Genomic DNA, 22,814 nt, shown 5'->3' with positions numbered 1-22,814 from the left:
ACCTTGCACTTGTCATGGTTAAACTTCATGAGGTTGGCATCAGCCCACCTCACAAGTGTGTCAAGGTCCCTCTTGATGGCATTTCTTCCCTCTAGCCTATCAACCGAACCACACAGCTTGGTGTCATCGGCAAACTTGCTAAGGGCACACTCAATTCTATTGTCCATGTCAGCGACAAAGATATTAAGACCGGTCCCAACACCCATCCCTGAGGGACACCACTCGTTACTGATCTCCAGCCGGACATTGAACCATTGACCACAACTCTTTGAGTGCGACCATCCAGCCAGTTCTTTATCCACCGAGTGGTCCACCTATCAAATTGATGACACTCCAATTTAGAGACAAGGATGTCATGTGGGACAGTGTCAAATGCTTTGCACAAGTCCAGGTAGATGATGTCAACTGCTCCACCCCTGTCCATCACTTTTGTAGCCCCGTCATAGAAGGCCACCAAATTGGTCAGGCAGGATTTTCCCCTAGTGAAGCCATGCTGGCTGTCACCAAGCACATTTCTCTTTTTCATGTGCCTTAGCAAGCCTTCCAGGAGAATCTGCTCCAAGATTTTGCTAGGCACAGAGATGAGACTGACTGGTCTGTAATTCCCTGGGTCATCCATTTTCCCCTTCTTGAAAATGGGGGTTATATTTCCCTTTTTCCAGTCATCAGGAACTTCACCTCTCTGCCATGATTTTTCAAATATGATGGCCAGTGGCTTTGCAACTTCATTTGGCAGCTCCTTCAGGACCCGTGGATGGATTTCATCAGGTCCCATGGACTTGCATAAGTTCAGGTTTTTAAGATAATCTCAAACCAGATCCTTTTCTACAGTGGGCCTGGGGTCTTCATTCTCACAGTCCCCGCATCTGCCTTCCAAGACTCGGGTGCTGCGGTCAGAGCCTTTGCCAGTGAAGACGAGGCAAAGAAGCCATTCAGAACTTCAGCCTTCTCCAAGTCCTCTGTAGCCACTTCTCTCAAAAGTTTCCGGAGGGGGCCTACATTGTCCTTAGTCTGTCTTTTAGCCGCTACATACCTATAAAATCCCTTCCTATTATCTTTAACATCCCTTGCCAAGTTTAGCTCCAATTGGGCCTTAGCTTTCCTAACCTGGTCCCTAACTACCCTGACAACATCCCTCTATTCATCCCAGGCCACCTGTCCTTGTTTCCACCTTTTATAAGCCTCTTTTTTCCCTTGAAGTTTCCTGAGCAGCTACTTATTCATCCAAGGACATATCCTGGCCCTGCTGCTGCACTTCCTTCTAGTCGGGATGCAGCACTCCTGGGCTTGTAGCAGGTGATCCCTGAATAGCAGTCAACAGTCTTGGACTGCTCTGCCCTATAGGGCTATATCCCATGGAACCTTTCTAAGCAGGTTCCTGAAGAGCCCAAAGTCTGCTCTCTTGAAGTGCAGGGCAGTGAGCTTGCTGCACGCTCTTCTCACTGTCCTGAGGATCTTGAACTTGACCACTTCAAGATTGCTGCAGCCAAGGCTGCCCTGGAGCGTCACATTTCCAACGAGCCCTTCCCTGTTGGTGAGCACGAGGTCAAGCAGGGCACCTCTCCTCGTCGGCTCCTTTGTTGCTTGCAGAAGGAAGTTGTCTTCCACACAGTCGAGAAACCTCCTGGATTGCTTGTGCTGGGCTGTACCGTTGCCCCAACAGATGTCAGGGTGGTTGAAGTCCCCCATGAGAACAAGGGCCTGTGAGCGTGAGGCTTTTCCTATTTGTCTGTAGAGTTCTTCATCCACAGGTTCCTCTTGATCAGGCGGTCTGTAACATATCCCCACAGTAATGTGTCCCATCACCGATTTCCCCTTAACCCTGATATCCTAAACTTAAAAACATTTTTTTGTCTCTTCATTGAGGTTTGTTTTGGTGGTTGGTGAGTTTGTTTTGTGGGTTTTATTTTGTTTTGTATTTTTAAAAATAGTAATAAGGAAGGTAAGAAAGGTGATTTCATATCTTGCCTGTTAATGTGAAATGGTGAGCAGTAGGTTGCTGGTTGCAACAGGCTGGAGTGATCCACTGTAATGAAGATTACTTTAATAAGACACTTCAGAGAAACTAAAATACTGCTGCAAAGTCAGTTTTGAAAAGAAGAAATTATAGATAAGTTGGGTGGGTTTATGCTAATTTTTTTGGCTAATTATTAAAGGAGTATCTGACAGGTGGCTATTAATAGCCACAATCTAGCAGCTTAAAAACCCAACTTGAAGCATACTCCTGTATAATTAGCAGACACTTCAAAACAGAATCTTGATATAAAACTGCAAGACGTGATACCATTACTTGTACTTAATAGAGGTTTTGAGTGATGCTGTGGTGGAAGCTTATAAATCAGGAAGATAAACATGCACTGGTTTTGTGTTTTTTAAAAAAGGAGTTGCCTGGATTAAAATGTATTTGTGTTCTTAAAACCAGACATCCAAGGGTTATGGTTGAAGTGATCTCCAGCTCCCCAAAATGGAGACCTGCATAGTATCTCAAGAGACCATTTAATCTTGATGCAGTAAGGGGTAGTGAGGTTTCTCTGTTTTTCCCTAGCAGATGTTTAGGCTTAAAATTCTTCATTGAATGGAATTCAGCAGCTCCCTGTCTGCTTAACAGTTTAATTTGCCTGTTGAAGCTTCTGACAGTACATCTTGCTCTTCTGTATTTCCAGAAAAAGCTGGTATCTTTTATTTTTTCCTGAAATAGGCTTTATAAAATACTCTCTGATACTTTCTTTGTAAAAAAAACCTTATATGCTTTTGGTTTAGATCTAAACAAACTTTGCCCTTTGTTGCCATCATTGTGGACCGGTCCATTCTTGCTGATTTTTAATAAAAATCTTATTTTCTCTGCTTTATATATACCATCTAAATTGGAAATAATTTTCCAGCTATGACCTCTTAGGTATTCACAGAGATCTCTTCACCAATTTTCATTTCATCTCCATGACCTTTCACATCTCTCAGTTTGGGATCATCTTGCCAGTATTAAAGCTGTCTTAATATTGCAGCTCATTTCAGTGTCATCTCAGACCCTATGAAAATGTTCTGCACTGTACTGTTTTTTAGTAAGGATGACTAGAACTACAGAACAGAACTAATGTGATGTATTTCTAAAGGACACTTAAAGCTTTTCCAGGACGCCTGACTACACACAAAAAAAGCACTTTCTCTTGCTTCTTCTCTTATATATTGTTATTTTTTTTGTCAGTTGCCTGTTACCATTTTACCTGATGCTTTTAAAGTGCTAATATGTAATTGTTTAACTGCACTATTTTGAATAAATTGTCTTGAAGCAGTAAAATAGACTGCTATCAGAGAGCAGTTCTAACACTATAGTTAGTAACTTTATTTTGGGGAGGAAGTGAATGCCCTGGCTGGGTTAGTGGAGGATCTTGCTTAAAGATTAATCATTAGGCATGTTATTAATGCTATGGGGTTAAGGTTAATTTAAGTTATAGATAACCTATAGATAACCTATAAATAAAGCTGTATTAAGGCATAGCTTTCTAATTAAAATCCTAGACGTAAATTGGGGTTCTATTTTTCAACAGATAGGTGGTTTGATTTTTTGTTTTTTGTTTGGGTCTTTTTTTTAAGTTCTTAAGAGATGATTCCTTTTTTTTAAGATTTCTTAAGTTTTGACAGCAGATAGATGATTTTTATTTTTTCCCCTCAGGTTTTATTGGTGAATGTTTGTAGTATATGAATGAAGTCAAAATACTGTTTTATTCTTTTCGTAGGTGATTTGCAAGTCAGATGCTCCTACAGGGGATGTTCTGCTTGATGAAGCTCTGAAACACATAAAAGAGACGCAACCTCCTGAAACAGTACAAAATTGGATTGAACTGCTTAGTGGTAAGCCTTAGACATAATGTATTTGCTTTTTTGCCCCCAATAAAGGTAATTATCTAGCATCACTAGAGCTTATACTATAAGGTTTTGGGGGAGAAAGTATGCAAAAAAGTTAATTAGTGTGTTCTCTGGGGTAGTCTCTTGTTGATTGTAGCCTGTAATCAAATATAAGTAACTGTTGCTTTTGACTTGGTACAGAAGGGATCTATACAGAAGTGTCAGAGGACATATCAACTCTTTGGAAGAGGTGCCTTCTGCTGTTTCTGAAGTAAATCGGTACTGCACCCTGGAGATATAACTACCTTTCTCTGTAATTGGAAATCAGGGTTAGTGGAAGTTTGGAGTATAGGTGTATGGATTCAGTGTTCAGATCTTTTTGATAAAGAAAGGAGATAAAGAGATTGCCACACGGATGTGAAAATTGAGGATTATTTGGCCAGCAATCACAAAGAAACAGAGTCAGGAGCTCTATTTTTTCATTAAGTGAATAAATTTAATAAATATTTTCAATTAGATGTTTCTTGTTGTTTGAAACAAAGTCTTCAAGATGAGTACTTCGCATAAAGCACTTTCTGCACAGCTTGTAAGTTGTAGAAAAAAAAACAACAAAACAAAAGAAATATCAGTTAGATTTAATTTTTACAATTACAGGTAACATTTTTTTCATATATTCATTCATTTATTGAATCCTCAGGATGCATAAATTAAACTGAAATTAATAATGACCATCTTCTAACATGCAGTGCTTTTACTTGGTTTGGGGTATTTTTTTTGTTTCTGTAGCCTGAATTCATCACCAGGGTTTGTTTTTACAAAACACAGCAGCTTCCTTGGACTATAGCAGAACTGTACTTCAGCTGAGCCAACATTACAGGAGAAAAACACACTGTTTTGTCAACATCATGACTGGGAAGTTGGGGTGGGGCGTGGCTAATGATGCTTGAAGTTGTTTGAATCTGTTGCTTGCAACAGCTGATAAGTAAGAATATGAAACATGAACGAATTTCTCCATCTTTCTCTGCTTGCTTGTTTTCATTATGTTCTTCCCATTCATCCTGTACCACAAACAGCCTTCCTTGCACATCATCCAGTTCAGACTCCTGTCCTTGCCATCCCTCCCTTCTTGCTCACTGTCAGGCAGAGGGGAGACAGGAAAACAAAGCAGTCCTTGTCAGTAGGGGGCATGGCTGCTGTACAGCCTGGCAGTTCAGTTCTTGCTCAGCTCTCTCTCACTTTAACAGCCTGCAAAACCAATTCATTTTTCTTGTCCCAAATACATAATTTGTGCTGACATTTCACCTTCTCAGTGCAGAGCACATCAAGTTAGGACTGATTTAAAAAAGGTCAACTAATGAATGAACAATGTTGTATGTTTTCTTTGAGCTAAGCTGTTTCTCTGACCCTGCCAGAGTTTTGGCTCTGGGAAAATGGTTATTGTCAGTGTGGTGACCAACGCTTGGATCAGACATTTTTACTTACATATTGTTATTACTAGTTCTTGGATGGAATTATAGTTCTTTGTATTTCCCATGGTTTAGAGGACTGCCCTTTGAAGAGAAGTATTGTTGTGTTTTGTTAGGTTTTATTTTATTATAAACTTTTTTCTTTAGGGCCTGATCCTTGAAAATAGCTACTCCCATTGTAATTACTAGCAATGTGAAGAATGTGGCTTGAAGTTACAGTAAATATGATTTCAAAGCCATCGTGGAAATGTTAATGTGGACATGTAAGGTCATGTTTGCCAGGCTGATGTTGTTTTTAAGATAGCTTCTAAGGAAAGAAAGTGTAGGGCATACAGCAGCCTGGATCAAAATGTCGGGTCTTCTGTAGACGTAACAAACATCTGCCTGCATAAGCAAGTGTCGGTGTAATTGAGGAGATTGGTCACAAGGTGTCAGCACAGTACTGATTTTTATTGCCGTACAGCGACATCCACCTCATAAACGTAGACACGTATAGGAAATAGCCTTTGCCCTTTGAAACGCTGTAAGGAAACTGCTGTTTAGTGTGTGTGTGTGTGTGTGTGTGTGATTAATTCATAGTCAAGCTGGGGAATCATATTCAATGAGTGTAGGCCCTACACGGGACTTGTGTAGTTGGCATGGGTGGGTTTTCTGCCTTTCACTATAAACTTGGTATCACCTAATTTGTTTACTTAAGTGGCTGTTACTTGGATACAGCATATGTCACCCTCCATCACAAGAGGAGAAATCTTAAAATAGTCTGTGGGTATTAATTATTGTTGTTGTTATACCAATGAATTTTTTAAAAGCTTTCTGATACAGAAACAGGTTGATACAGAAATTTGTGTCACACTTACGGAAAACTCCCATTTGTATAAGAAATAAGTACTGCTGTTTTTTCTCTGACCACTTAATATGTGTAGACTCTTATATCAGGAGGAGATTTTAATACTTATGGTAATACTTTATTGGCTGGACCTAAAATTTTAACTTCAGTAAAGTCTTAAACAAAGGTGAATTTCTCAGTGCTTAACAGTTCTAGCTTTATCGGCAGCTGTTGATGCTGACTTGGTGCTTTTTAAATTCCCTCTTCTACCCACACGCAGTCATGCACTCTAAAGAGCCCAGTTCTCCTGCCTTGACAAAAATCATTAGAAATAATTTTTATAGAAATACTAAATTCCCTGCCTGATGTGCTTGTATGTACAAACTGCTCACACTCTCACAGTGCATGGTTACTGTTTCACCTGGTGAGGGCAGAAACAGAGAGAATGAAAACTTGAAGAAATGAAGAAATGCACTGGGTAGGTCTGTATTAGCTTGCCTCTGTGGCAGTAGGAAAGGCAATGGAACTACTTCCAGTCTCTGAAATGGTAAAAGGGTGGAAGTAAACAAATGTACAAGATTGGAGAAAATGTTTATTATTAAACTCTTTCTTTGTGTCTGGTTTGGGTTTTGCTTATTTGGGGGTTTTTACTGTATACTTCAAATGTACACTGAAGTTCCTCCAAGGAAGCTCTTACATTTTCTGTCTCTGTGTCTGTATCTGGGTAGGTCTGATTGGAGAAATGGTGACATTGGCACAGTATCTTAGTGTAATGATTAGCTATATAAGTTTGACAGCTCATTGTCCACCACAGGGGGGGAAGGTGGGGAATTCACTCTGACAGTGCAGCTTAGACTTCATGTGACTGTTGGGTATTTCGCTTGTCTTTTTAGGTGAAACATGGAACCCACTGAAGTTGCACTACCAACTACGAAATGTCCGTGAACGGTTAGCTAAGAATCTAGTGGAAAAAGGTGTACTGACAACAGAGAAACAGAACTTCCTCCTTTTTGACATGACCACACACCCTCTCACCAACAACAATATCAAACAGCGCCTCATCAAGAAGGTTCAGGAAGCAGTTCTTGATAAATGGGTGAATGACCCTCACCGCATGGACAAGCGCTTGCTGGCACTTGTTTACTTAGCCCATGCTTCAGATGTTCTGGAGAACGCTTTTGCCCCCCTTTTGGATGAGCAGTATGATCTAGCCACAAAGAGAGTGCGGCAGCTTCTGGATTTAGACCCTGAGGTTGAATGTATGAAAGCCAACACGAATGAGGTTCTGTGGGCTGTTGTAGCAGCTTTCACTAAGTAACTGCATTCAGACTGAAGTGTTCTCTCTTTCATGTAAACCAATTGTTTAGTCTTCTATTGACTCTTCATGTTTTCTGTAATTTGTACCTTCTCACATGATGAATCGGCTTTTGTTTAATGGGAATTATAAGCGGTGTATTCCCTCCTTCTCTGTGTATCTGTATGCAGGAATCTGCTGGTACAAGAGACTCTCCTGTTTAAAAACAACAGAAAAAGGTTTTACTGCCATATTGGCATTCCATTTCCTATTCAGTTTGAGTTATCTGAAATGCTTCATTTAATCTAGTTTTCATCTTATTGTTACTGAAGTGGTTTAAATCACCAAAGCTCCATGTTGAAGTGTCTTTCAGGACATTTTGTACACAGATGTCATTTCAATTATATCTAGCAAAACTACTTTAAAAGCAGAAATGCCATTAAGCAGCTTTGTCAATAGTTCTTGTAAAATGCCCCATTAATTTTACTTTTTATGTAAGTCTCTTGTGTACTTCTAATTAGAATGATAGCTGAGTCATAAGGCTAGTATGGAAAGGTCCAGTTGTTTCATAAACCAGTTTTGGGATGGGATACATTCCATTATATTGTATATATAGTTCAAATTGTATATTAACAATTGCCCCATCTTAGTATTTTGCAAGATCTACTTAGTTGTACACCTGGTGCCCCTTATTTGCTGTCAGCCATTGCCATTCAATGGAAAGAGAGGCCTCCTGTAAAGAGCATGTATGTGAAAGCTGTTTGTTTCCAATATCTGCAGAGTTTGCCATCCAGGTATTCTCAGTCTATGCATTGCCTTTGATAATTAAGTGTACGGAAAGAGACTGCTTTCTGTCATTGTTTGTACTTTGTTTTGTTGTTTCTTCTCCCTCCTTTATGGAAGAGTGACCAGTACAATTCTTGAGTGCAGTTTTTTATTTCGTACACAAATTAATGTTTGTCTCTTAAATCGCATAATCTATTTTACACTCTAAAGGCAAAAATTCAGTCCTATCAGTTGTTGCATGTAAACAGCAAATAATAACTGCAGTTCAGACAATTAAGATTTCTGTCACTGGACGCTCTGCTATACTTTGATTTTTTTTTTAATTTTTTTTTTTACATACAATTATGCTGATTAGCACACTACTGTAAAAAATATATATAACTCTGGCTTTTTAAAATTTACTGCCTCTTTGCTAATCCTTGTTTTTCCATCGGTTTCACAGTGTAAATATTGAAAAACTTAAGCAACAATTTACAATTCTTTTTTTTTTCCCTCATAACAATGCAGATTTATAGTGGGGCTTACAGGTGTTTAGAAACTTTTTTGGTTAATATTCAGAGCAAGAATACTAGATGGTGTATAACTGTAGAGTAGAAATTTAAGGGTTCCCTTAATCTGTATACTAGCTTTTTACCTGCAGTAAATAAACTATGATCTTGAAAGTGCCTGAAACAGAGCAAGCATGTCACTTTTATTTTTTTGTTGCTAATTAGAAAGGTTTTATTGCTTAACTGAAAGCTTTAGTTAATATCCTTCTTATTAGAAAGGGAGAGTTTATATTAAATAGATCAAACTGACATAATCGGCAGTGTCACTCGGATCTGCAGGATTCGTGGCTGAGACAGACCGAGTTAGCGTGGGAGTGTGCAGCTGTGCCTGCCGTAGGTAGACCTTATCTGTCTTAAGCACAACTCTACAGCCTCATCTGTGACTGGAATTCCAATTTTGCACTTCATTTTCAATCATTTAGGTGCTTAAGTAGTTGACTTTAAAATACAACTTAAATTCATCATACCATTAAATTCATACATAACCTTTTTTAATAAAGGTTTTTAAAATATGGTCCTTAACATTTAATGGCACACTGTTCTTTCAGTTCTTAAGTGCTGTTTCCTTAAAAAAATGAAGTTAAAATATATTGTAAGATATTTAAAACTCTGGTTTACAAATAAAAAGACAAGTGTTCTCTCAGTTGTAAGATGCTGTGTTTAACTTTGAGGAGCTTGGGCATGAACTTTGGATGTTTTCTTTTAAACATTTTAAAATGCAGTTGGTTTAAGTGGAGGAAAAATGAAAGTTGCCATGTTGATCTTACATTTGACAGCATAGAGAATACTTTCTGTACTTGCTAGTATATGCTAACTCACTGCTTTCATTGTCTCTCCTGTGATCTGTTTTCTCCTTTTCTGTTGCTCTTTGAAAGGAGAGAAAAATAATTAGGTGGAAAGGTCAGAAATATAGTGGAGTTTTCAGGAGCAAGTTAAGTGTACAGAACTTCTAAAATGACTTTGAAAATCTAAGATAATTGAAACATGCTTCAGAGTGAAAGTATCTTTTTAGTAGTTCCTTTTCTGTCTTCTCATCTTCGTTCTGTGAGTCTTTTCCATATTCTGTCTGTTTCAGTTTAGGTTGTAGAGGATGTTGGTATTTTGTCACCCTTACAACCAGCATGGTTTAGAATAAGTTACCTTTTAATGCCCCTCAGAAAGAAGATTTGGGGATTTTTATTTTATTTTTTCGTGTAGAAGATAACTGCCTACAGTATTTATCAGCTTTATTTTACTTTAAGACAGAACCTCTGTCTGTGATGGGGATAGTTTGTACTGGGTGTTATAAAATAACTGATGTAAGTAATAAAGATTTTTGTGAAGAGCAACAGTGTCTTTTGCTAGACCACCTGGTATAAGCATGGATGTTCAGGGGAAATAGATGAGCTTTTCCAGTCTTAAGTCCTATGATGTACTTAAAAAAACCCAAAGCCTCACGAGCATTACCAGACCATATACCCAAGAAGGAAAGGTAAGTTTGGTAGTTTAACAGGAACTGCCTTCATTGGTATTTCAGGTTCTAATTACATGGTTAAACATACAAGACTGCTTTGTTCTGCTGAGATTCAGGTACCCTTCTTCCTATTAGCTGCTATTGCAGCTCGCTGAGAGCTGGTTTTAAGACAGTTTTGTCTGCTCCAAGTCCTCAGCTCTCAATGGCTGCTTGAAATAAATACTGCTATCCAAAGCCTGAACTTGAACGTGTGCCTCAAGGAAGAACATAGATTATTCAGGGATGCATTCTTTTAAAACAAACTTTCAAGGTAATGTCAACATCAGGATTTTGAAAGTTAAATCCCGAGGCAGTACATATATATGCAGTTTTACAGTCCTTGAGATTTACATCCTGCTCTCCTGTGTTTTTAGGATGATGTTACAGTGGTCCGATACAGGATGCTAATGAAACCTGTGTGCCATACACAATGCTTGTGAGGCAAAAATGGCATAAATTGCCTATCAAAGGCTGGTGACTGAGTGCTCATGTATTCATGTCCATTTTTCCTACAAAGTGAAGATATGTATAAACTAACATGTTCTCTGTGAACTGGACTGAATCTGTACTGAAAAGAAATAAAGCACCCTTTGAAGCTACGAGCTGCAGGTGGTTACTGCGTATTGCATGCATGCAATAGAATCACAGAATCATAGAACAGTTAGGGTTGGAAAGGACCTTCAGATCACCCAGTTCCAACTCCCCTGCCATGGGCAGGGACACCTCTCACTAAACTGTGTCACCCAAGGCTTCGTCCGACCTAGCCTTGAACACTGCCAGGGATGGAGCATTCACAACCTCCCTGGGCAACCCATTCCAGTACCTCACCAGTCACCACACACCTCAGTAAAGAATTTCTTCCTTATATCCAATCTAAACCTCTGCTGTTTAAGTTTCAACCCATTACCCCTTGTCCTATCACTACAGTCCCTAATGAATAGTCCCTCCCCAGCATCCCTGTAGGCCCCCTTCAGATACTGGAAGGCTGCTCTGAGGTCTCCATGCAGCCTTCTCCAGGCTGAACAGCCCCAACTTTCTCAGCCTGTCTTCATACGGGAGGTGCTCCAGTCCCTGATCATCCTCGTGGCCTCCTCTGGACTTGTTCCAACAGTTCCATGTCCTTTTTATGTTGAGGACACCAGAACTGCACACAATACCCAAAGTGAGGTCTCATGAGAGCTGAGGGGCAGGATCACCTCCTTCAACCTGCTGGTCACGCTCCTTTTGATGCAGCACAGGATATACCTAAAGGATGGGTTTTTTTTTTTTCTCTTTTAATTTGCTCAGTAATTTCTTGCTTTTTGTTAGGCTCTGGTGTTCACCAGGTTGGGAAATGGAACTTCAAGATTTCTACCAAAGCCTCAGTTCTGCTTCAGCTGGGCTCCAGGCACTTCAGGTAGTCATAGCCTGTTGTGTCCTACTTTTCCCTATTGTTCATCTAACTATTCACGTGGAAGAGGGTTTCCTGCTTCAGAAAAACACAAATTTATTGAAAAAGTAATTAATTCTATGGCATTTCTTAATGTATAAAACAGTTTAATTAGGAATGAGACACTGTCAAGTGTTTTGTGTTAAAAACAAAGTGTGATTTCAGGTATTTGTAGGAGGATCTTTGGATGGGGAAGAAGCATGGTCAGAGCTGCTGCCCATGCTAATTCCTGAATGAGGTCTGGAGTTTCTTCCCATTGGCTCTGTTTTCTCTTACCTCCCAAGTGGCAGCATGAAGCCCATGGAAAGCTGAGAGTAAGAAATGCCTTCTGACTCAGGAGGAGAAAGAGCTTCTCCAGAAACAGAGAAAAGTTAGTTTGTAAGATGGCAAAAAAAGAACGGAATGAAATGCTGACGACTGATGAAATGAAATGCTGAAAGCCTTTGGCTTTCCCTTCCCCCTCACCCCCTCCCACCTTTCTGTACTTCCAAACAATTTGCTTTTCAGCTCTTTTTTTTTCTTTCTTTTCTCTGGCTCTTGATCTTCTCTGTTTCTTTTCTTTTCCCTGTTGCTTGGTGACTTTCTGTTTCGTGCTTGTGAATGAGTTGTACAGATCTCCAATCTTGGATGTTTCCACTCTTGCTTTTTTATTACTAACCCTTTCTTTTTTTGCTCTCAGTTTTACTGTCAGCTTGAGCTGCACTCTCCATTACTCTGTCCTCAGAGTCTCTTTCCTCTCTGCTTTCATTCCCTGTCATGTCTCAAGGAGCCTCCCCTTCTTCAACAAATAGGTTTGTCAATACCATCTGCCTTGGTGGCTGAACTGAAGCAGCTGGCCACTGCTACAGCTTATAACAGATGGTTTGTTAAGGTGAGCAAAACGTGGTGCTAATTTACCTTGAAGCTGCTTTTTGCCTGCTTCAAAAACAAGCTGTTGTCCATGTAGCAGGGAGACTTGTAGCTGAGGATCATGATGTTGCCAGTTCTCTAATGTAAGTAGATCTTGTTCCTGAGCCAGTGCTTTAAGGACTTGGTACCACTTACTTAAGCTTTTCCTACAGTGAGAGCATTATGTACAAGAGTAATTTCCCCTTCTGGGCTCTCTGCTTAAAGAGGGTTGAGTTTGTGTTGCAGCTCAAAAAGGCATTTTCTCTATTTGGTTATTTTTATGGAAGTTGTAAATTAAATACTTTGGAAGGTTACTTCCATTTAATTTGATTAAAAGCGACACCTGGGGGAAGAAAGAGGCATGGATACACCTAGAATGTCATTAAATAAGCTGTCTTTCTGGCAAAATTACCTAAAATATTTTAGGTTTTCATTTTTGCTTTCTTGACTCCCTGTACATCAGGCAGTGCCTTCCCATATAGTGCATCTGATGTCTGCTCAGAAAGGATTTACCGTCACCTTATGCAGTAGTCCTTCTGGATTCATCTGTTGCCCCTTCCTTTTGTATGTTTATTCAAATCCTGGATTTTTTTTCTTCCCTTTTCCCTGGGATTGACCTTGAAGTGAGGTGTTAGAAGAATACTTTGGTGGTTGTGAAGTGAAATGACAGGCAGTTCATAAGGTTTTTTTGCTACTGCCAGGGTATCTTTGTAGGTCCCTCTTTGTTTCCTGTCTGTTCAAATGAAACCAGATCATGTCTCAACCAGCTTTTAAAATCCTGCCCTGACTCCTTAAGCTCCTGAGGACCTCTGCCACTTCTGAAAATAAGATTTAGCCAAGTCATGTGTAAGTTTTGCAATGCTAACTAACCAGAAAACACCTATGCACCATTAAGAATCTTGGACCTTATATTCAGAGGACTTACAGAAGGAATTTAGCAGAACTAGATTGTTTCTCCGAACAGTGGCATCACAGTAACCCACTCCAGCTGTGCCTGTAAGCAGAGCCCTTGATGGAGGAGTCATACTGATGCCAGAACAAAAGCTGGGTACAAGGGAGCTTCCTCTCCTGGAAAGGTCTGGGGCTCCTGAGGCCGTTAAGCAATGTTCTTAATAACATTTTGAAAATGACACGTACTTCATTACTCTTTCCCCTGCCTGGTGAAATGAGTTGGCCGTGGGGCAGGGGTTAGGAGGATTTTCTGCCCCTCAGGCAGTGTAGCAGCTGCTTTCCAGCCAGGCAAGCCATGAACCATCACAGCCATTACAGACCTGAGCATCTTCCCCTGGAGTTTCCTCTCCCAGTGGTCCCAAGGAGACCTTTTGGGTCTAAGGGTTTCTCTGAGCATGGCAGAGGAGACTTGAAAGCTGTGCGCTGAGGGGTCTGGCTAGTGCCCACCAGTCAATATGGTGCAGATGTGTCTGGGGCTGTGTGGGAGAGCAACAGCCAGCTGTTCACAAAAGTTTCAGTCATCCAGGAAAACACCACATAGAATCATAGAATCATGTGGGTGAGCGGTTGTACTTGAACAAGGGAGTGCGTGTGACCTTCCTTAGGCTGGAATATGTACAAACAAAACAGGCCTGAAATAAGATGCAATTATAAACACATTTGGAATAACAACTGAGGTCTGTTAGTTGGATACATTGCAAACAGGAAATACAGCTAAATTCACTGCATTAATACATGCCTTGCTGCAAATATGTTGCCTGATGTTAGGCCCTAGCTATTGAAAGCTTCCTTCTGAGATCCAGCTGAAGATTTACATGCATTTTAATATATCCAAATGGGAGATGCTTAGCCAAAGGCATACAGAGTCCCTTCTGAACCAGCAGCACTGACATGCAGGGGAATTTGTACGCAGTATTTATAGACATTTAAACAAATGTCTTGCGTTTTCCTTTAAGAGGGGGCAAAGTTGTCTTTTGATTGTACAAAAGTATCCTCTTTCTTTTCTTCTTTCTTCTGTAGAGAATGGATAGGACCTGCTGCCAAGATCACATATGGCTGACAGTCAGCACAAGGGTTAAGCTTTTGTGAGCCATGAAGAGCAGAAATGTCTGGCATATTTTCATTTACTCTGCATTGCAATAGAGTGAAGCAATCATTACTGCAGCCTTAATTGAAGAGTATCTTCAGAAGGTAATTGCTTAGAAGATAACTAGAGGCATGAGCAGGTTGGTGACTATCCTGTTCTTAGCATGCCTTGCAGGTTATGTTCATCAATGACATGGAAAGGAGTTCAGAAAGCTGAGAGTTCACCCTGTGGGTTTTCAGTAATGAATGGGGCTTGAGCCTGCTTGGTTCTCAGCCCTTTGGTTGTACAGTCAAATGAATCCCAGCTCTCCCACACTGATGTCTCTGAGCTGCTCAAGGCTTTGCACATTTGTCACTGGTTGGTTTCAGATGTGCAGCCAGCTGTCAAGGCTGCCCTGGAAGCTCCTCTCCTCCCAGGCTTGTCTCTTCTCCAAAGGCTAGGAGCCCTGTGCCTGCAGGCTTCCCACGCTCAGTGCTGGAGATCTAGAGGGTTCTCAGGGGAGCTCCAAGTATACTGTTCCCAGATGAGGCAGCCCATAGTGAACACTGTGGGTCCACCAAAGAGTGAGGGAGACAACCAAGTGACATGACATATGGGAAAAGGCTGATGTACTGTTCTCTGCATGCTCCAGAGCTCCATGTGTTTCACAAGCTTGGGATGGAAGGATGTGGCAAGTAGCAGAGACTGCTCAGGGAGGCTGGAGGTAGAGGGATTCATGGAGCTGAATGAGATTCACCCCAAGGGGCTGAGATCGACAGTGAGCTTCAGCCAGAAAAATCACACTGACTCGGGGAAGTCCTTGGGGACTGAGCCAGTGCTGTGCCTGTCTTTGAGGTGAAGGACATGGTACAGTCAGCCTTGTCCCAAGCCCCAGGCATGTGCAGGAAGCACAACCTCTTGAGTCCACTTCCCAACATGGAACAGGGCAAAGATTTATGAAGTGTGAATTGGGCCTGACCAACAGAACTGCCTTCTGTGATGAAATGCCTGACTGTGGGGATAGTGGGGAGGCAGCGTATATAACACTGCTTGGCTTCAGGAAGGCTTTCAACACCATCTCTAAAGCACTCTTGGAAAGAAGCTGTGGAAGTACAGGCTGGAAGGCTGGATTGTTGGGTGAGGTGTAAATTGGCTGGACCACTGGGCTCCAGTATTAGACTGGGGCTAATATTGGGGCTAATATTGCAGCATCATCAGTTACCGACGCGAAGAGACAAAGGTGCATCCTCATTACAGATGATAATACCACATGCCACATGAAAGAGCTTTGACCACAAGGGACACAGAGAAGCTTGACACTGGTACAAGAGACAGGTGAGGAAGTTCAGCAAAGAGAAGTACAGAGTCCTGTGCCTAGGATAGGAAAAAACCCAGGCTGGGAATCAAATGTTAGTGGTGCCACTGGAAAGGACATGGGCTGTGTTGTATATGAGCCACCAGGACATCTCATCACAATACAAAGAAGCAGCGCAGCACTTTGAGGGAAGTTATTAACGCCTTCTTCTCCGTGTTGGAGACCTCACCCACATCATCAGCATCATAACTTGCTTCAGGTCCCCTGGTTCAAATAAGATGTTGGGAAAATAGGATCCAGCAAAGGGCTCTCAGAGTGGTCACTGACCTTGGGGACATGGCTTACAAAAAGGGGTAGGGTGAGCTGGGATTGTTTAATCCAGAGAAGAGAAGGCCTAGACATCCACAACTACTTGTGGAAGGAGTTGCGAAATCAGTAGCAGCAGATAATAGCCCAGTGGGTGATAGCATCAAACTGCACCTTTACAGTTTCTAATAAGACTTCAGGAAAATGCATTCACCAGGAGTGTGTTGCACCCCTGAGACAAACTAGCCAGAGGCTTTGTAGTATCTCCACCCTTGGAGGTCTTAAACACTTGTCTAGACAAAGACACAGCTGACCGGATCCAGCGTTGGCAAAAGCCCCGCTCCAAGTGGGAGGTTGAGCTGGATGACCTCCAAAGGTCCTTCCCAGCTATTATTTCTGTAATCCTGTGATCAGCTTCATTACTTCAACTGTGACTGCTAACTTTGATACTTCATCAAGCTTCCCGCTCAACAGGGTAGTCAAATAGCAGAGTCTTTGACTGGGAAATAGAGGGTGGTCTGCAGTTGTTTTATTTGAACAGAAGAAAAGTAGCCCACACAATATTATTTATGTTTTGTCCCAAATGCCCCAAAATTTTACATGTGCTAGGAACATTATTCAGTTCTTTCATGGGACTTAATTTAGGCACAGATTTTTGATGCCTAATTGCAAAGTCCTACACCTGGGTCAGAGCAATCCCAGGCACAGCTGCAGGTTGGGCAGAGAAGAGATTCAGAGCAGCCCAAGGAGAAGGACTTGGGGGTGTTGGTTGATGAGAAAATGAACATGAGCCAGCTTCAGTGTGTGCTTGCAGCCCAGAAAGCAACCATATCCTGGGCTGCATCAAAAGGAGTGTGACCAGCAGGTTGAAGGAGGTGATCCTGCCCCTCTACTCTGCTCTTGTGAGACCTCACTTGGAGTATTGTGTGCAGTTCTGGTGCCCTCAACATAAAAAGGACATGGAGCTGTTAGAACAAGTCCAGAGGAGGCCACGAGGATGATCAGGGACTGGAGCACCTCCCGTATGAAGACAGTCTGAGAAAGTTGGGGCTGTTCAGCCTGGAGAGGAGAAGGCTGCGTGGAGACCTCATAGCAGCCTTCCAGTATGTGAAGGGGGCCTACAGGGATGCTGGAGAGGGACTATTCATTAGGGACTGTAATGATAGGACAAGGGGTAACGGGTTGAAACTTAAACAGGGGAGGTTTAGATTGGATCTAAGGAAGAAATTCTTTACTGTAAGGGTGGTGAGGTGCTGGAATGGGTTGCCCAGGGAGGTTGTGAATGCTCCATCCCTGGCAGTGTTCAAGACCAGGTTGGATGAAGCCTTGGGTGATATGGTTTAGTGTGAGGTGTTCCTGCCCATGGCAGGGGAGTTGGAACTGGGTAATCTTAAGGTCCTTTCCAACCCTAACTATTCTATGATTCTATAATTTGACTGACAGACTGGAGATGCTGTCACCCAAACTGCCAGAACAAACATTTCTTTGGCAAGCTGATGTCATCAGGCAGATAATGTACCACTGTGATCTCATCCAGGCAACAAACACCAAGCAAGGCACCAGACCCACCTGCAGCACTGCTCTGCACCCTTGCCAACTACTGTCAGAGTACTGGGTCCTGAGAAGTGGTTTTGTCTTTCATGAAGTCACACAACTCCATGGGTGTTATTTATAAAGTTGTTTCACTATTTCAAGCATTAAGGACTAGATCCTATTGTAGATATTTTCATTAAAAAAAAGAAAGTGAGAAACTATTTTGCAAAACCATGAATTTCCAGGATGTTTTCAGAAAATACACGGACACCTGTCACTTTCTTCAAAAAACAGTATTATGTGTCTGCATCAGTAGAATACTTGCCTTTCCTAATTAATGCCCATCCATATTTATGAATGAGTATCAAAGAATTTAGTAGTGCAGAAAGAACTTGTATTCCCTGCAGGGATCTCTCCTACTGTACCAGTCTGCGCAGTAAGAGACACCATGGTGTTCAGCATAGGCTCTTGTCGTCTCTTATTTTTCGATCCAAGCTCATTTAAGTCCAATAAACAAATTGCCACACTCATCCAGCCTCCCTCAGGAAGAGAAGAAGGCTAATGTCACTCCAGCAATGAGCAGACATAGCACATACCGCAAACTGCCTTTTGTTATTTCACCATAAGGAGAAACATGAACCAGGGTCATCTACAAAGGGAAGGAGTCAAGAAGCAAACTCAGCTGCAATCCCTGTTTGCTAAAGAGTTGGATACATATAATAAATTGTGGTAATTGTTTTTTAATTTAATTAAGTGTGCACATAGCTATGTAATTAAACAGCACGTAGACAATCTGGATTTCTTTAGAAATTACCCACCACTTTCAGTCTGTTTGCTGTGAGTCACAAGGGATGTGAAGCAACCTTTCTGAGGAGCATTAAACCTTTGGAAAGAGAAAGGGGAAGTTTTAAAACAGGTATCTGTGTTTGTGTAAAGAACAATTTAGAGCTGCCACTAGAAACTGGGTCTCTGAGAACACAGTGGGATGCACCAGAGACAGAATGGAGCATACAGGTAGGGATGGAGCTGAGAGCTAAACACACTGAAAACACAGACCAATGCCAGTGCCCAGGGAAATCAACAGCTCTGCAACAGCTTGTTGTTTTTGGAAGTCAGTTTGTTCTTTTGCTATGTTCATTCATGTGGGTGTGAGGTCTCTTAAAAGTGACTAGCTTTTATCATGGGGCAGATCCTGTGTGTGTTTCACTAAGCACCTAAACAGATTGTTGAGTCTCCAATGCGTGAGCTCGATTTCTTAAGCATTTACATAACATAAACCTTTGTTGCCTCTTACTTCTAGGACTGAAGGGACAATTCTTGGTCTGCCTGTTTTCTCTCAGTTAATTACTTTGCTTTCTCATTAGCTTTCCTTCATGACCTATCATATTGCACAGTTCTTAAAACAAACAAAGCTAAAACGCAAAGTATACCATGCAGGTAAAATATTCCAAGATATTGGAATACGCCTACATCTTCATTTGCCTTGCTCTGAAATGGCAAGTTCCTCCTTGAAGCTACAAGAGCTTATGAAGTGGCTGTTAATAAAGCTGACTTTCAAGGTGAGAAGAGACTTAGTAAATCTAGTCCAGTCTCCTGACCAAAAGCTGTATTTGTTTCCCACTGGGCATCACAGGTTTTGGCTCAATCAGATTTACTGGTAAGACCTCATGCCTTGACGTGAGGATAACAAGAGACTGGGAGCCTTATGCTTCTTTTTCATGTTTTCCTAGCTTTATATGGACAAAGTTTACCTTGCACTGTGCAAGTGTCCTACATTTCTATGCCTGGTATCTTGACTGTTCCTCCCAGCCGTTATATTGTGGTATTTTCCCTCTGAAGATGCATTTACATTGTGATTAACCCACATCACAACATCTTCAAAGACAGACTGAACTGCTTAAACTCCTTAAGGGCTTATTAGTGCAGAAGAGCACACACGTTCTCCTGGCATACTTATACCACTAAAAAAAGTGCCAGGCACCAACAGAACTCCCCACAAGGGTACTGTTGTTTTCGGGTAGAACTCGGTTTGCTTTTCCTTTTCTTTTAAACTCCTTCCAAAGGGATCTTGGAAAGTCTCCCAGTGCTCTCTCCTGCCCAGGGGAGGGTTTGGAGGTGGGCGAGAAGCACCTGAGCTTTTGCAGCAGCTTCACCCCAAATGCCACATGTACATCAGGAGATGCCCTGGCTCCATGACCCTCTTGGATGTGGATCACAAGGTTTCATGAGGGTTAAACTAAAGCTCACAACCGTCCCTGGCACTTATCCTGATAGGCAAGTCCAGCACCCTGAGCCCTGCTGAGGCCCCACTTGGCTCTCTTAGCCAATGAGTCTCATGAATTGAGCTGATAAAACATTATTACATTTTTATAGAATAGCCATTTCTGATTTAAAATTCAAGGATAGAGTTGCTTCAGAGGTTTTTTGTCTTTATTTGTTTTTCCTTCAGTAAGTTAAGAGCAACCTGAATATAAAGGCATGAAAGTTCACTGGAGCCTGTTACAGCCTGTAAGTGGGTCACAAGACACCGAAGTGCTGAGTGAAATAACACCCACACAAATCAAATAAAAGAGTAGCTAACCTGTATTTAAAAAGAATAATCTTTCTGGATGCCTTAGTCATAGATACCTTAGCCATGAAAAATTCAAGACACCAAGCACTTAGTGAAGAAATGGCTGCAGAGGATGCCTCCAAACCTAGGCACACAATTATTGGACTGGCATTAGTAGTTAAATCGCCTCCCCTTGATGCTCCAGGAACCTGGAATGCATGTAATTTCCATTGGAAATAATGAAATTCATGAGTACGAAGTGGTGTCTAGTGAGGGCTTCAGGGGAGAAAAATCTGACCTGAATACCTCATACAGAAGTTTGCCTTAAAGAAAAAACAAACAAAAAAGCCCAAACAAACCCCTAACAAACAAAAACCTTGAAGAAGTGGCGAGCAGGTAAAACTGCACAAACCCCTGCTCAGTGACCAGCTGATGGATGCTGCTGTGGAGGGTCAGTGCTAAGCTGAGTGGAGTTCTAACCTAAAAGGTTTGAGAGCCTGCTCAGAGGTTTTATCTTCACTGCTGGTAATTACAGAACAGCCCCAACCAGCACTGCAATTTGCCTGTAATTACTGTGGGCCTACAGAGTTCCTGTAAGAAGTCTTACACATTCTGGTGACTGGGTCTGACTGCTAAGAGGCTGCAGGCAGACAGACAGCTACAGGGATGAGAGGCTGAGTGGGGTGGAAGGACAAGGATTCACCCCTGGAAAGTCTGCTTGACAGAGTAAGGCACAAAGGATGAGGCTGGTGGGGAAGGAAGAGATGGGAGGTGGCAAGCCCCATCCCAAATGCCCAGAGGGGTTAGCCAACATGTCAACAGACCCTTCAGCCTTCTGCTTGCTGGGGATGGCAGCTGGTAAACCCTTGGCATGTCTGGCCCGTCTTGCACCCTTTGCTTGTGCTGCCTTTCTATGGGTGTGCCCTGCAGATGCCTGTGGTCTCCCCATGGGTATTTTCCCCAGCCACGCACAGAGACTGGCTGCATCCAGCTGTGATGTTGCAGTACAGCTGCTGGGTTGGGACTTCCATGTGTTACTGCTCTTAGTTTTGAGCAACAGAGTTGGGATTGTGCTGCAGCAGTCAGTCTAGCTCTGCCTGCTCTAACAGCCTCTGGAGCGAGCTCCCCTGCTTGAGCAGAGTTTGGCTTTCTCTTAGACCTGCTAAGCCCTTGTTTACCCATGCAGCAGTGGGATGAAGGATAACCGCAGTGGGATATGAATCAGAGTGAGGAGTTGCTTGGTTTTAACTCCCTTTGCTTCTCTGCTGGGAAATAGAGATAAGTGGAGGTAATGCAGCTACCGTTCTACTGTGGGCTTGCCCTGTCGTCATTCTGTGGTTTCCTGATGAAGAGAAGAGTATCTTTCTTCCTCTACCAATGCATTGTACCTGGATGTGTCTATGGGCTTCTGGGTGTTTGACAGAAAGGAAAACTGTCTTCCCATTAGCAATACCTCTGATTTTTATTTTATGATTTTATTTATTAAATTTATTATTTTTTATTGACAGCAAAACCCAGAATGGAATAATTTCACAGTGAAAATGTTAACACCTCACAAATAAGACAGCAGAGGTGTAAGGTTATTTGCACCTATTATAGCAATGTTCCTCACACAATGTCCTGGCAGCAGAAGCAGACATTCCTCATAGAGATGGTTTCTCACCATCTGTTTGAGCCTAAGCTTCAATGTACCCTGATGCAGCAGCCCATGAACAAACCAAGGGTGAGGGCCCCCCACTTGCAAAAACCCCCCCACACTGATGGTATAAAAGTTCAGGGTAGAAAGCAGCTAAAGAGGAGAATGCTTTGCATCCAAATTTTGGGACACCAAAAGGATAACAAACACCACACTACAGAAAATTTTCCTGCATTTCTCAAAATAGCCTTGTGTTTGGCATCAGCTTACGGTCAATGCTTTCATGGTCCCACAATGTATGAAGGATGGGTGACTATGAAGTGCAATTAGTGGGGCTTTTCTCATCAAGCTGTGCTTCAGCTCTGTTTTTGGATGCTGATGAGAGCACAAAATACCTTTATTGCCTATAAATACACTGAAATCTGTAGGAAGCCCACTTTACCAGCTGAAAACTAAACCTCTTGACCTTGAAATAGGTTCCAAATTCTAAAAGCAGCACATCTAGATAGCTAGCTGCCTTAGTTACAGACATTAATCACTGCCGTATTTTACAGAGCATGTAAAATTTAAGTAATAGAATCACTGTCCCCATCACCATATTTGCAACTAAAAGCTGATAAATAGAAGCACTGACCTCAGCTGTTCGATTTAACCCGATGAGTCATGGTCTTGGGGCCGCATATGCTTCCTCTGCTAATATTCTTGTTCCTATTTATTTCTTAAAGTGCACTGCCATGCTTCTCTAATGGGCAATTCCAGAAATAGAAATATCCCATTTGTTCCCTCTCCTTTGTCAGGTTTTTCCACAGTCACCACTTATTCTATACAGAGCCGCAGCATCTCATAGAGATGAGAGCAGGAGTGTTGCTGAGAGAGACGGAGGA

The 22,814-nt window shown here is 41.9% G+C and overlaps 1 protein-coding gene across 1 annotated transcript in view; it reads left to right on the top strand.

Moving 5' to 3' along the window:
• The window catches only part of GOLPH3 (golgi phosphoprotein 3), a 37,876-nt gene extending 27,785 nt beyond the window's left edge, over nucleotides 1-10,091 (top strand). Inside the window, exons 3-4 of the mRNA XM_005152008.4 lie at nucleotides 3,735-3,849; nucleotides 7,029-10,091. Of these exons, the coding sequence (XP_005152065.1) occupies nucleotides 3,735-3,849; nucleotides 7,029-7,453 (540 nt within the window). The 3' untranslated portion in view covers nucleotides 7,454-10,091. The remainder of the gene's footprint in view (nucleotides 1-3,734; nucleotides 3,850-7,028) is intronic.
• Nucleotides 10,092-22,814: the final 12,723 nt, after the last annotated feature.

This window comes from Melopsittacus undulatus, chromosome Z, assembly GCF_012275295.1.
Source record: "Melopsittacus undulatus isolate bMelUnd1 chromosome Z, bMelUnd1.mat.Z, whole genome shotgun sequence".
Lineage (NCBI taxonomy): Eukaryota > Metazoa > Chordata > Aves > Psittaciformes > Psittaculidae > Melopsittacus > Melopsittacus undulatus.
The sequence above is the reverse complement of the archived record's forward strand: the minus strand, read 5'-3'. Positions and strand labels throughout refer to the sequence as shown.